The following is a 14,261-nucleotide window of genomic DNA, read 5'->3' on the forward strand; positions in this document are numbered from 1 at the left end:
CTTCTTGCTATGCACACTATCTATACCTCTCACGATTTTGTAGATCTCAATCAGGTCCACCCTCAACCTCCGTCTTTCTAATGTAAATAATCCTAATCTACTCAACCTCTCTTCATAGCTAGCGCCCTCCATACCAGGCAACATCCTGGTGAACCTCTTCTGCACTCTCTCCAAAGCATCCACATCCTTTTGGTAATGTGGCAACCAGAACTGTACGCAGTATTACTAATGTGGTTGAACCAAAGTCCAACACAGCTGTAACATGACCTGCCAACTCCTGTATTCAATACCCTGTCCGATGAACAAAAGCAACCCGTATGCCTTCTTGACCACTCTGTCCACCTTTGTCGCCACCTTCAGGGTACAATGGGCATCAAGGTTACATTGGAAATAGTAACGGCATTGTTAATCTTGGAATTGTGACATCATTCATAGATCATAGAAACCCTCCAGTGTGGAAACAGGCCCTTTGATCCAACAAGTCCACAGCGACCCTCACGGCATCTCACCCAGACCCATCCCCTGTAGGTCACCTAATCTACACATCCCTGAACACAGCCCTGAATTGACAATTTCGCATGGTCAATCCACCTAGCCTGCAATCTTTGGACTGTGGGAGGAAACCGGAGCACCCGGAGGAAACGAACGCAGTCACGGAGAGATTGTACAAACTCCACACAAACAGTCACCCAAGGGTCCCTGATGCTGTGAGGCAGCAGTGCCAACCACTAACCACTGTGCCCATCGTCTCAGCCTGCTCCTGCCCCATCGAACTCATCTCCACCTATCTGGACTCCATTTTCTCCCCTTTGGTCCAGGAACTCCCCACCTACGTCCGTGACACCACCCACGCCCTCCACCTCCTCCAGGACTTCCAATTCCCTGGCCCCCAACACCTCATATTCACCATGGACGTCCAGTCCCTGTACACCTGCATTCCACATGGAGATGGCCTCCAGGCCCTCCGCTTCTTCCTGTCCCGCAGGCCCGACCAGTCCCCCTCCACCGACACTCTCATCCGCCTAGCGGAACTCGTCCTCACACTCAACAACTTCTCTTTTGACTCCTCCCACTTCCTACAGACTAAGGGGGTGGCCATGGGCACCCGCATGGGCCCCAGCTATGCCTGCCTCTTTGTAGGTTACGTGGAACAGTCCCTCTTCCACACCTACACAGGCCCCAAACCCCACCTCTTCCTCCGGTACATTGATGACTGTATCGGCGCCGCCTCTTGCTCCCCAGAGGAGCTCGAACAGTTCATCCACTTCACCAACACCTTCCACCCCAACCTTCAGTTCACCTGGGCCATCTCCAGCACATCCCTCACCTTCCTGGACCTCTCAGTCTCCATCTCAGGCAACCAGCTTGTAACTGATGTCCATTTCAAGCCCACCGACTCCCACAGCTACCTAGAATACACCTCCACCCACCCACCCTCCTGCAAAAATTCCATCCCCTATTCCCAATTCCTCCGCCTCCGCTGCATCTGCTCCCACGATAAGACATTCCACTCCCGCACATCCCAGATGTCCAAGTTCTTTAAGGACCGCAACTTTCCCCCCACAGTGATCGAGAACGCCCTTGACCGCGTCTCCCGTATTTCCCGCAACACATCCCTCACACCCCGCCCCCGCCACAACCACCCCAAGAGGATCCCCCTCGTTCTCACACACCACCCTACCAACCTCCGGATACAACGCATCATCCTCCGACACTTCCGCCATTTACAATCCGACCCCACCACCCAAGACATTTTTCCATCCCCTCCCCTGTCTGCTTTCCGGAGAGACCACTCTCTCCGTGACTCCCTTGTTCGCTCCACACTGCCCTCCAACCCCACCACACCCGGCACCTTCCCCTGCAACCGCAGGAAATGCTACACTTGTCCCCACACCTCCTCCCTCACCCCCATCCCAGGCCCCAAGATGACATTCCACATTAAGCAGAGGTTCACCTGCACATCTGCCAATGTGGTATACTGCATCCACTGTACCCGGTGCGGCTTCCTCTACATTGGGGAAACCAAGCGGAGGCTTGGGGACCGCTTTGCAGAACACCTCCGCTCAGTTCGCAACAAACAACTGCACCTCCCAGTCGCAAACCATTTCCACTCCCCCTCCCATTCTCTAGATGACATGTCCATCATGGGCCTCCTGCACTGCCACAATGATGCCACCCGAAGGTTGCAGGAACAGCAACTCATATTCCGCCTGGGAACCCTGCAGCCATATGGTATCAATGTGGACTTCACCAGTTTCAAAATCTCCCCTTCCCCTACTGCATCCCAAAACCAGCCCAGTTCGTCCCCTCCCCCCACTGCACCACACAACCAGCCCAGCTCTTCCCCCCCACCCACTGCATCCCAGAACCAGTCTAACCTGTCTCTGCCTCCCTAACCGGTTCTTCCTCTCACCCATCCCTTCCTCCCACCCCAAGCCGCACCCCCAGCCACCTACTAACCTCATCCCACCTCCTTGACCTGTCCGTCTTCCCTGGACTGACCTATCTCCTCCCTACCTCCCCACCTATACTCTCTCCACCTATCTTCTTTACTCTCCATCTTCGGTCCGCCTCCCCCTCTCTCCCTATTTATTCCAGTTCCCTCTCCCCAGCCCCCTCTCTGATGAAGGGTCTAGGCCCGAAACGTCAGCTTTTGTGCTCCTGAGATGCTGCTTGGCCTGCTGTGTTCATCCAGCCTCACATTTTATTATCTTGGAATTCTCCAGCATCTGCAGTTCCCATTATCTCTCTCTCAAGCCACTGTGCCACCCTGATTATGTTTCATTGGTCTGAGGAAACATGGCTGTAAATATTATCTGTACATCTGTTCTCTGTATGGACGCAGTCAATGTACATCTATTGTCAGTACAGATGCAGTGAATTGTCAACTAGGGATTTTACTGAATATTCTGTCAGAAGCTCAGACTTAATAGCACGTGAGCAGACTATTCAGCACACTCTGTGTTAGCTGCCAGTCCGACCCACTCAAAAGTTCTTGCCTCAAGAGTACACTTGGTTACAAGACCTCAAATGCGTACCTAAATGGTTTTTAAATGCACAAGTGTTTTTTGCCTAGAGCACCCTTCCAAATATTGAGAGCCTGATTTCCTCTACTTTCCAGGTGACAAAATCACTTCTCAATTCCAGTATAATTCTACTGCCAATTATCTTGATTTGTGTGTCTGTGGTTGTGTCAAGTGTGTTAGCACAGTGGGTGATGCGTGGAGGAAAGGTGGCAGAGAGACACCGCTGAGGAATACTCTGAAAGAAGTTGGCTCACTCACCACAACTGATCAGCAGAGTGAGGAAGAAACATCCCACCCCAGTGATAAGCAGGGCGAAGAGAATCCAATAGAGGATGGCAGAAAGACTTATTGTGGGTGGAAACCTGGTCATCAGGTGTGAGGCGCACTGTCTGTTGTTGTATGGGGCACTGGTTTGGTCCACCCCCAAAACTATGCTGTTTCAGTCATCCGAGCCATCTTCCATTTCACCTGGAAGCCCAATTAGACCAGGTCTGCAGGGATTCCATGTATAAAACTCTAGATAAGTGGGGGGAGTGGGGATCATACCCAATTTTGCCTTCACCCTGATGGCCACCTTTGAATGTGGCTGCATTAAACTCTGCGTAGATCTTCGATATGCAAACACCAAGCATCACTACATACTGAGGTTCTACCTGTTCCCGGTGTTGTGAAGGATGGGACTGGCCTTGCTGTCGCAGAACATTCCAAGTAGTTGGACCGTTTCGTACCGCCCGTCCTTCGTAGAGAAATTTGCAAAGAAAACCACCTTTGACCATAAGTCCATCAGGAAGTGGTCAGCACATGAGACCCTGACAGAAAAGGAGAGGGTGGATCCTGTTGTTCGCCGAGCAGACTGTCAAAGTCATTTGGCAGAATGTCTTATCACCAGAGCTTTCCAACAATCACTAAGCTGGTAGTGAGAAGGGCACAACCTGTGAGATCCTTCATAAGACCATAAGACATAGGAACAGAAATTAGACCGTTCAGCCCATCGAGTCTGCTCCGCCATTCACTCATAGCTGATAAATTCCTCAATCCCATTCTCCCATTTTCTACGCATAACCCTTGATCATCAAGAACTTATCTACGCATGCATGCCTGGTCAGCCTGCGCTACCACCCACTGCCCTCAAAGTAGCTACAGGGGAGTTGAGACCGTCATGCATCTCCTTCTGGATTGTGCCTTTGCAAAGGAAATCTGGAGAAAGATGCAGTGGTTTGTGTCGAGGTTCATCCCGAGCAGCTCAGTGACATGTGACTCTGTGCTCTACAGTCTGTTCCCTGGGTTGCATACCGAAACAAACATCAACTGCACCCGGAGAACCACCACCCCTATGAAAAATGCTCTTTGGTTTGGCCAAACCTTGTTGGTCTTCCAGAACAAAGAGCTGACCCGGAAAAAGTGTTTGCAGACTGGGCATATTCCAACATCCAAGACTATGTGTGAGGGACACACTAAATGTTGGGGGAGTTTCCACCAAGGCACACTGGGGAAAGACCACTATCTGATGTCTTTCTGTTGAAGGTAAATAGGGGTCTGTTTAGTACTTGGACCTTCTTAGTGCCTCAGATATATGTAAATACTAGTATTGAGTAAAAGAGGTCTTTGTTTTTGGGATAGAGTCAAAGTTCAATGCCTTGTTTGCTTGCTTGATATGCAACTGTGTGGAACTGAGCTGTTTTTGTGTCAATGTATATATACACGAAGTTTTTTTTATGAATAAAGTATATTTTTGAAATTTAAGAAATGCATTCTGGGAGAAGTCAGCTCAGTCACCCAGACTGATCAGCAGAGAGAGGAAGAACACCAGCAGTGTGAGGGAATCGTAAGCCCCAAAAATTACGTTACTGCAGTGTTTCCATCCTTCCTTCTTTCTCTAACCAAAAAAAATGGAGAGCGTGATTGAGAGAGGCTGTTAGGTTTGTTGTAGTCTTGAGGGTATTTGGTCTATTTGTAAAGATTGTGTTGGTAATTTAAGTAACCAGACTGTGATGCTAGTTGGTAAAAATGCATGCTTAGGTGAATATTGGGCTTCAGTGAGTAAGGCAAGCAACATAAAGGCAAGGTATGATTCTTTGATTTTACTTAGCGTAAAGGGGAAGAGATGGCTGTTAGGTCAATGTTGTGCTTCTCCTGCCAGATATCTCTGACAACAATATCTGCAGGAGGTGTGACTGGCTGTAGCTTCTCACGGACCACATCAATCGGTTAGAGCAAATGTTGGATATACTGAGGAGCACACAGAGGGCACAGAGAGTGTGATGGACACTAATTATAGGGAGGTAGTCACACCACAGGTTCAGGCAGGTAGATGGGACACCATGAGGAGAGGCAGGCAGGTAGTGCAGAAGTCTCCTGTGGCTATTCCCCTCTCTAACAGGCATACCATTTTGGATACTGTTGTGGGGAATAGCCTCTTAGGGGAGAATAACAGCCGCAGCCAGACCTGTGACACCACAACTGGCTCTGCTTCAGAGCAGGATAGGGCAAGATCCAAACAAGTGACAGTGGTAGGTGAGTTGCTAGTTAGGCACTGACAGGTGTTTCTAGACTCCAGGACATTGTCTTGCCTCTCCTGTACCAGGGTCAAGGAAGTTTCTGATGGAAATTCTTAAGAAGGAGGGTGAGCCACCAGAGGTCATTGTGCACAGTAGTGCCAATGACGTAGGTAGAAAGAGCAATGCAATCAGTCCGTAGGGCTTCAGTGAGTTAGGAAAGAGGCTGAAAAGCAAGATATTGAGGGTAGTAATCTCTGGGTCACTACCAGTGCCACATGCTTGTGAGGCAAGGAATAGAAAGATTGGACAGATGCAAGCATGGCTGAGAAGCTGGTGCAGGGGCAGCATTTCAGGTTCTTGGATCATTGGGACCTTTTCTGAGGCAGGGGTGGCCTATACAAGAGGGATGAGTTACACCAAACCTGTGAAGGAAACTAATATCCTTGCAAGGAGGTTCGTTAGTGTTACTCCGAAGGGTAGAGTGGCAGAGGGCTGGGAACCAGAGCAGCAGGTTAGCAAATGGAGAAATCGAGGTGAAGGTAGATGTTAGGACCAGTAAATCAGAAAGAAATACAGGCAGAGACAGCCAAATCAAGACAGTGGTACTAATCGGCTGAAGTGTGTTAATTTCAATGCAACGATTATAGGAAAGGCAGATGAACTTCAAGCCTTGATGAGTACTTGGGACTGCGATGTTGTGCGACGTTGTGGCCATTACAGAGACTTAGTTGAGAAAGGGGCAGAACATGCTGCTCAGCGTCCTATGGTTTTATTATTTTAGACAAGGTGTGGAGTAGCATTACTAGTCAATGAGAATGTCACAGCTACATTTGGAGAGGACACTCTGGAGGGCTCATCAAATGCGGGAATATGTGTAGAACTCAAAAGTAAGACGGGTGCAATCATTCTGATTAGATTATACTATAGGCCACCGAACAACCACCGAGATATTGGGGAACACATATGTAGGCAGATTAAAGATGTAATAACAACACAGTAGTCATAGTGGGTGACTTTAACTTCCACCATACTGACTGGGACTCCATTAGAGCAAGAGGCTTAGATAGGGAACAATTTGTGAAGTGCATCCAAGAGGGTTTCTTGAAACAGTATGTGGATAGTCCAACTAAAGCACGGGTTATGCTGGATCTTGTATTGGATAATGAGCCCAGCCACATGACTGACCTTTCAGTGGAAGAGCATTTTGGAAACAGCGATTACAACTCCTTAAGTAAGTACTTTGTATTGGTATTCACCCAGGAGAAGGATCTGTAAGATTTCTGTGCAGCATACTAATATACTAGGACATTTTGAGATCAAGAAAGAAGTGATGTTGGATTTCTTGAAGAGCATTGAGGTGGATAAGGCCCCAGGGCCTGATGGTATGATCCCAGGTTAATGAGAGAGGCAAGAGAGGACATTGTGGAGCCTTGACCAAGATCTTTGTATCTTCATCAGCCGCTGCTGAAGTCCTGCAGCACTGGCAAGTAGCTAATGTTAATCCTCTGTTTAAGAAGGGAAATAGGGATAATCCAGGAAACTATAGACCAGTGAATCTCACATCGGTGTTTGGGAAGTTATTGGAGAGAATTCTTAGGGACAGAATTTACCTGCTTAGGAAGTGTGGCCTAATTAGGGACAGTCAGAGTGGCTTTGTGCAGGGCCGGTTACATCTTACAATCTTGATTGAATTTTTCAAGCAGGTGACAAACTTAATCGATGATGGTAGAGCAGTGGATGTCGTCTACATGGATTTTAGTCAGGCTTTTGACAAGGTCCCTCATGGAATGCTGATCCAGAAGATTAAGATGCATGGGGTCCATGGCCATTTGGCCGCATGGATTCAGAACAAGCTTGCCTATAGAAGGCAAAGGGGAGTGCTGTAAGGGTGTTTTTCAGGCTGAATGTCCGTGACTAGTACGCGATCCATACTGGCACCTCTGCTGATTGTGATGTATGTATATAAATGACTTGGCTGAAAATATAGATGGGTGGGTTAGTCAGTTTGTAGCTGATACAAAGATCGTCACAATTGTGAATATTGAAGAACTTTGACAAAGGATACAGTGGGATATAGATCAGTTGCAGATATGAACAGACGGAGTTTAATGTAGGTAAGTGTGAGGTGCTTGCACTTTGGGAGATCAAATGTTCAGGAAAAGTTCATGGCAGGATCCTGAACAGCATTGATGTATAGAGAGATTTTGGGTTCAAGTCCATAGCTCCCAGAAAACGGCCACAAAAGAAGATAGGGTGGTGTAGAAGGTGTATGGCATGCTTGCCTTTATTTGTCGGGTGACTGAGTACAAGAGCCAGGATGGCATGTTGCAGTTTAGTAAGACTTTGGTTAGGCCACACTCGGGGTACAGCATTCAATTCTGGTCACAACATTACAGGAAGATTGTGGAGGTTTTGGAGAGGGCGCAGAAGAAATTTGCCAAGATGCTGCCTGGATTAGAGAGCTTGAGCAATGAGAGGCTAGAAAAACTCAGGTTTTTTTCTCTGGAGCGGCAGAGATTGAGGGGAGACTTGATAGAAGTCTATAAAATTATCAGATGCATAAATAGGGTTGGCGTTCATAATCTTTTTCCCAGAGTTAAAATGTCTAATTGTAGGGGGCATTTATTTGAAGTGAAGGGGCAAGTTCAAAGGAAACGTGAGGGGAAACGCTTTTACACAGAATGGTAAGTGTTTGAAATGCCCTGCCAGGGGTGATGGTGGAGGTAGATATGATTGGGGTTTTAAAAGAATGGAGGGGTATGGACGCAGAACAGGTGTACGGTTTGCTCAACACCATGAGCTTAAGGGCCTCTTCCTGTGCTAAATAGTTCTATGTTCTATATAATTGTCATATCAAAGGGATGTGTGCACAAGATCCCAATGTTTAGGGTAACGTAACAGCATTGCTAAAGGATTGACTAGATAACATGAAGCAAAGTTTGGAGATAAAATGGTCATTTTCAGTTTGACCAGCTGTAGCGACTTTGGTGCTGGGTTCTCAACTATATTTACAATCTATATCAATGATTTAGATGTGAGGACTAAAGGTGAGGGAACTAATTGTGCCAATGACACCAAGATAGGTAGGAAAGTAAAGTGTTAAGTGAGGGTAAACAGTATGTAAAGGCATATAGTCACGTTAAGTGAATGGGCAAAACGTTGACAGTTAGTAATGTGGATAAACATGAAGTTGTTCGGTTTTCCAGGAGGAATAGAAAAGTAACATGCTATTTAAATGAAGAATGATTGCATGACTCTGTAGTACAAAGGGATCTCGATATATTGGTACGTGAATCACAAAGTTAATTTGTGACAAGGTAGGTGAATGAAATGTTGTTTGTCTCAAGTGGAATGAAATATAAGAATAAGAAAATTTTACTGCAGTTTTATAGGACCTTAGTAGATGATGTCTGAACATTATATCATTTTGCTCTTCTCATTTGAGAAAAGATACAATTGCTTTCACAGTCATGCAAAGAAGGTTCATTCAACTCATTTCTGGGATAATTTCATGAAGAAAGATTGAACAGGTCGGATACATACTCATTGGAGTTTAGAAGAATGAGAGGTGATCTAATTGAAACATACAAGATCCTGAGAGGACTGGATAATCTGGATACTCAGTCAATCTTTTCTCTCCTGGGCAAACTAAAACTAAACCACACAGTTTAAAAAAAGACAGAGATGATGGGAAAAAATTATTCTCTTCGAGTGTCATTAGAGTGTGGAATTCTCTTCCCTGAAAGGTAATGGAGGCTTGGTCTTTGCAGGTATTCAAGGATGAGTTGGAGTGATTCTTGATCCGTACCGGAATCAAAGGCAAGAAAGTAATGACAACAACTCAATCTTAAAAGATGGTGGAACAGACCCAAAAGGCCAAACAACCTCCTGGCTACATCTATGTTCCTAAGAGAAGGTATTTAAAAGAGCTTTTGAACATAAAATACTATTCTGTGCCCTGATGGAAACATCTTGGTACAAGCTTCTTTGAAGAGAAAAGGAAGACATGATTGGTTGCGGTAGACTATTACTTCAGATGAATAAAAGTCAAACAACACAGCATATCTGAAGCAGTGAGTACATCACTGAAGGAGACCTTTGCAACAAACAGAATGTAGACCAAGCCATCTCAGATTATGGATTATATTTTATCAATGAATACTTCGAGTACAACATCATATGGGTTTGTCCATTATACCAGCTTACTAGGATTCCTCAAGTCAATGGTGAAGCTGAAAGATGAGTGTGTACAGCTGAAAGCTTTGCTGAAAGGAATGATAACATCCAGTTTGTAGCTCTGAGTATCAATCATATTCACTAAGAAAGTATCTAAAAGGAAGAAGACAACTTAGAGCTCCCTGGTGTCCCATATATGTGCATGCTCCATTACAGGACAAGAAATTAGAGAAAGAGGATAAATATAATTTCAGTCAGATGAGGGGCTAAGACAGCCAGTTTGGACTTGCATCATCTTTTCAGTACTACCTGATCCAAATCAAAAATGATAAATGGAGATGGAACGGGCTTGGCTGCTACTCCAACGTAACCTTTTATCCCATTATGGGAGGCACAGTGGCTAAGTGGTTAGCACAGCTGCCTCACAGCGCCAAGGACCCAGGTTCGATTCCAGCCTTGGGTGATTGTCTTTGTGAAGTTTGCACATTCTTCCCGTGTCTGCATGGATTTCTGCCATGTGCTCTAGGTTCTTCCCACAATCCAAAAATGTGCAGATTAGATGGATTAGCCATGCTATATCATCCCATAGGTGTCCAGGGATGAACATAATAAGTGGATTAGCCATGGTAAATATAGGGTTGGCAGGGGTTCTGGGTCTGGGTGGGATTCTCTATATAGAATCTATAGGTTGAATGGTCTCTTTCCACACTGTCAGGACTCTATGAAGCAGTCTTGTATTCAATCAAACAGAGCAGGGATGCTGCCTTCATCAATGAATCCAGATAACAGCCTGATTGGCAAACTAGAGTCATCAGCTGATTCCGATCCTACTCAGCAGAGTCTGACAGATCACACACTCGGTTCAAATCCCTTTAAAGGAGCAGAGACCTATTCTGGCATCAAACAGTATCTGCCTCCATAAAGTGAAATGGAAGGAGGAGACTCGAGGAGGTTGGATGCAAGAAGGGGGGAGATTAATTCTAGCTTTTGATTTGCTAATGAGATACAATAAACATCATCTCAGGAAGCAATGCAACACTAGATGATCTTACTGCCTCTTGGGGAACCTCAAGATGAAGCCACAGTTTCAGAATAAAGTGTGTATTTTCATTAATTCAGCAAACTTGGTCATTATCCAATATAGCTTTACAGGACCGAGAATAACATAAAGGTCACACAAACCTGTTTCTGCAGCAATACGGCTTGATGTTTCACTATTTGACTTCCAATATTGTTTTGAGCTCAGAGTGTAGACATGCAGGTCATCTTTTTAAAACTCCAACTGTGTAGATCCTTTTGACTGAAAATATAAACCTGAAATGAGAAACTTTGTTTCAAACTGTCTGCTCCCTAGTTCAATAATGAGAGACAGAAACAATGATCAGAAATCTCATAACCTTATTACTATACCACAATTTAAGCAAAATAGCCTCACATTTGTTGAGACATTTGTCTCATTCCCCCCATAATTCCAGCAGGATTCCTCATCCAGACACACAAGCTGTGTCATAGGATTGTTTTCTGTGGAGTGGAGTGGAATGGGTTGGTGAAGCCCAGAGCAGGACTATAGCAGCAGAGAAGGAAAAATTGCAATCTCTTTAAGTTATCGTTCTTTATTTTTGTTTTAGGTTAATGAGAAATGAGCTGATTCATGGCAATGGTATAAAATTTTCATGGCATTTTATATTGAATTGACAATACACTAAATGATTCAAACAATCAACCCAACATGGAGGAGATGTCCATAATCTCAGGAGGGGAGGCACGGTGGCTCAGTGGTTAGCACTGCTGCCTCTAGCAATCTGGGTTCAATTCCACCCTCAGGTGACTGTGCAAACTCCACACAGACATTCTCCCTGTGTCTGCGTGACTTTTAGATAAGCATATGAATTTATAAAGAGTGGAGGGATATGGATCAAGGCAGAAGGGATTAGTTTAATTTGGCATCAGGTTTCGTGCAACATTGTGGGCCATAGGGCCCATTCCTGTGCTGTACTGTTCTATGTTCTATTTTTAAAAAAAGCTAGAGATCTTTAAGTCTAGAAATACTCATAAATCAGTTGCCTTCCCTGAACTCACATCACATTGTGCTTTGTAACGTTACTCAGCCACTGGTATCACACTGGGATGGATTCTTGATCCATATCTTTCATCCTCTCCCACTTACCTCTTTCTCTCGAGGCAACTTCTTGCAGTAAACATTACTTAAAACAGTTCTTCCTCCCGCTGCACTGACATCCCACTTTGAACTAAATACCTAGGTTTACTCACTCTATATCTCTTACAAACAGGCAAAATCTCCTTCAACTGACTGTGCTTGTTACCGACCACACTAAATACATATCCATAATACAACAATGTCCCAGCTCTATATGATTAACAAAACAACTCTACTACTTCACTTGAGGTCTAGAACTGCCAGGGACCCAGGCACAGCTGAATAATGGAGGAAGGAGTATTGTGGGCAGGAGTCATGCGGGATAAGGAGTTGTCAGCAAGGGTGGCTATTGACAGATGAAAGCCATGGCAGGTGGATGATGCTTTTACATCATGGACTTAATCCCCAAACACCAAGCTCCTGCTAGATTAAATGCTCCCCCACCAATAAACCCATCACAGACAGGGCATTAAATTCCAGCCAGGGTGTTAGATTGTGCCCTGTCTATTTAGTGCTCATACTATTATTTGCTAGATGACACTGTGATGTTAATTGTGGCTGAGCAGTATTCAGTAGGACCTCTGCAGACCCTTTTGTTTAGAACAGCATCTTCCTTTAGGCCCTGAGCTGTACCAGATGAGCATGGATTGCACTGAGTAGAAACACCAAAATGATAGCACATACCATCTGCTTAGCCCACTTCGCTTCATTTTGTTTCCCCATGATCTTCTTTACTTGTTCATTGTGATGTCTTATGCAGTATCGTTTCTGCTTTATGTTATTTTCCAGCAGCTGGTCATCATCCTGTTTTAAAGAAAAGAAGAATCAATTCTGTTCTCAATGCTGAGAACAAGTGTAACATTTAATGTTTCTCTTGTATCACTTACAGTTAAGTTCATGTCTTCATTAGTTAAATGCTGTTCTCTGAAATAAGAAAATCAGTATATCAGTGTCAAGATTAATAATTTGGCTGACATATTAACTGAAGCTAAGTGCAAGCATTCCCATCGAAGTCAGAAGTTTGTGGGTTCAAATCCCACTCCAGAAAATGGAGTACAAAATCTAGGTTGATGCTCTAGTGCAGTCCTAGTCACTATTTGTCCTCCAACAATCACTACATGTGACTGTAATCTCACTGCTGTTTGTAGGATTTGCCATGTCTCCAACATTAGAACTGTGATTACTCTTCAAAACTACTTAATTGGCTGTGAAATGTTTTGGGTAAAGTTTGTGAAAGATGCTATAGAAATTCAAAAACATTTTCTTTCCTTCAATTCTGCTTATAGCAACAGTTTCCCAGGATTGGAGGATTGCAAATTCAAGAAAAGAGATTATACATGAAGTGACTACTCTCTGGGTTATCCTAATATCAGTGGTGGTGATAAGATTACAATGAATGAATGACACGTCAGCATAGAATTTGTTAATGGAATATCATGCTCAAAAGACATGAAATAAAGTACCACATAAAGTACCACTTGGTTACCTACATTTGAAGGCCATGGGATAAGTAATGTTTATAGGGATAGTGACAACATGAACATTAAATGCTGAAGAGATAGAAAGCAGAAAGTAGTGGTGAACAGGTCAGGCAGCGACAGAGGAGCAGGAAAGCTGATGTTTCGGGTTGGGACCCTTCTTCAGAAAAAGGGTCCCGACCCATAACTTCAGCTTTCCTGCTCCTCTAATGCTGCCTGGCCTGCTGTGTTCCTCCAGCTCTACACTGTGTTATCTCTGACTCCAGCATCAGCAGTTCTTACTATCTCTCTAAGTAGTGGTAAACAGTTGTTTTTCAGGTGAGTGAGAAGTGTGTAGTAGCATTTTCCAGGGGTCACTGAAAACACTACTCTTTTTGGTGTATCAGTGTCTTGGATTTACAAATAATTTCAAGATGAACATAATCAGATTCCCTACGGAGTGGAAATAGGCTCTTTGGCCCAACAAGCCCATGCCAGCCGTGAGGGGCATCCTATTCAGCCCCATCCACCCATAATCCACCTAACCTACACATCCCTGAACACAATGGGCAATTTAGCATGGCCAATCCACCTAATCTGCGCATCTTTGGACTGTGGGAAAAAACTGGAGCACCCAGAGGAAACCCACACAGGCATGGGGAGAATGTGCAAATTCCACAGACAGTTTGACTGAGGGTGGAATTGAACCCAGGTTTCTGGCACTGTGATACAGCAGTACTAATCACTGAGCCACCGTGTCACCCTCCAATGACATGGAGCTTGGAAATATGATATAAATGCTGAGGAAGATAACAACAGACTTCAGGAAAACACAGACAAAGGACACAAGTGTGAAGTGATCAAATTTTGCTGGGAAGAATGAAAAAGACAGTAAATGGGGGCAATTTGAAGAGGAGCTACAAGATTAGCCAGGCTCTTTCACAGT

At 44.8% G+C, this 14,261-nt stretch overlaps 1 protein-coding gene across 1 annotated transcript in view; it reads right to left on the reverse strand.

Annotated features, from left to right (window-relative positions):
• LOC125464851 (nuclear GTPase SLIP-GC-like) overlaps positions 1-14,261 on the reverse strand; it is a 105,497-nt gene that overhangs the window by 26,033 nt on the left and 65,203 nt on the right. The window contains 5 exon segments of the mRNA XM_059654230.1: positions 3,712-3,879; positions 9,723-9,853; positions 10,883-11,000; positions 12,543-12,662; positions 12,746-12,782. Of these exon segments, the coding sequence (XP_059510213.1) occupies positions 3,712-3,879; positions 9,723-9,853; positions 10,883-11,000; positions 12,543-12,662; positions 12,746-12,782 (574 nt within the window).

The sequence above is a fragment of the Stegostoma tigrinum genome, chromosome 24 (genome assembly GCF_030684315.1).
Source record: "Stegostoma tigrinum isolate sSteTig4 chromosome 24, sSteTig4.hap1, whole genome shotgun sequence".
In the NCBI taxonomy this organism is placed as follows: Eukaryota; Metazoa; Chordata; class Chondrichthyes; order Orectolobiformes; family Stegostomatidae; genus Stegostoma; species Stegostoma tigrinum.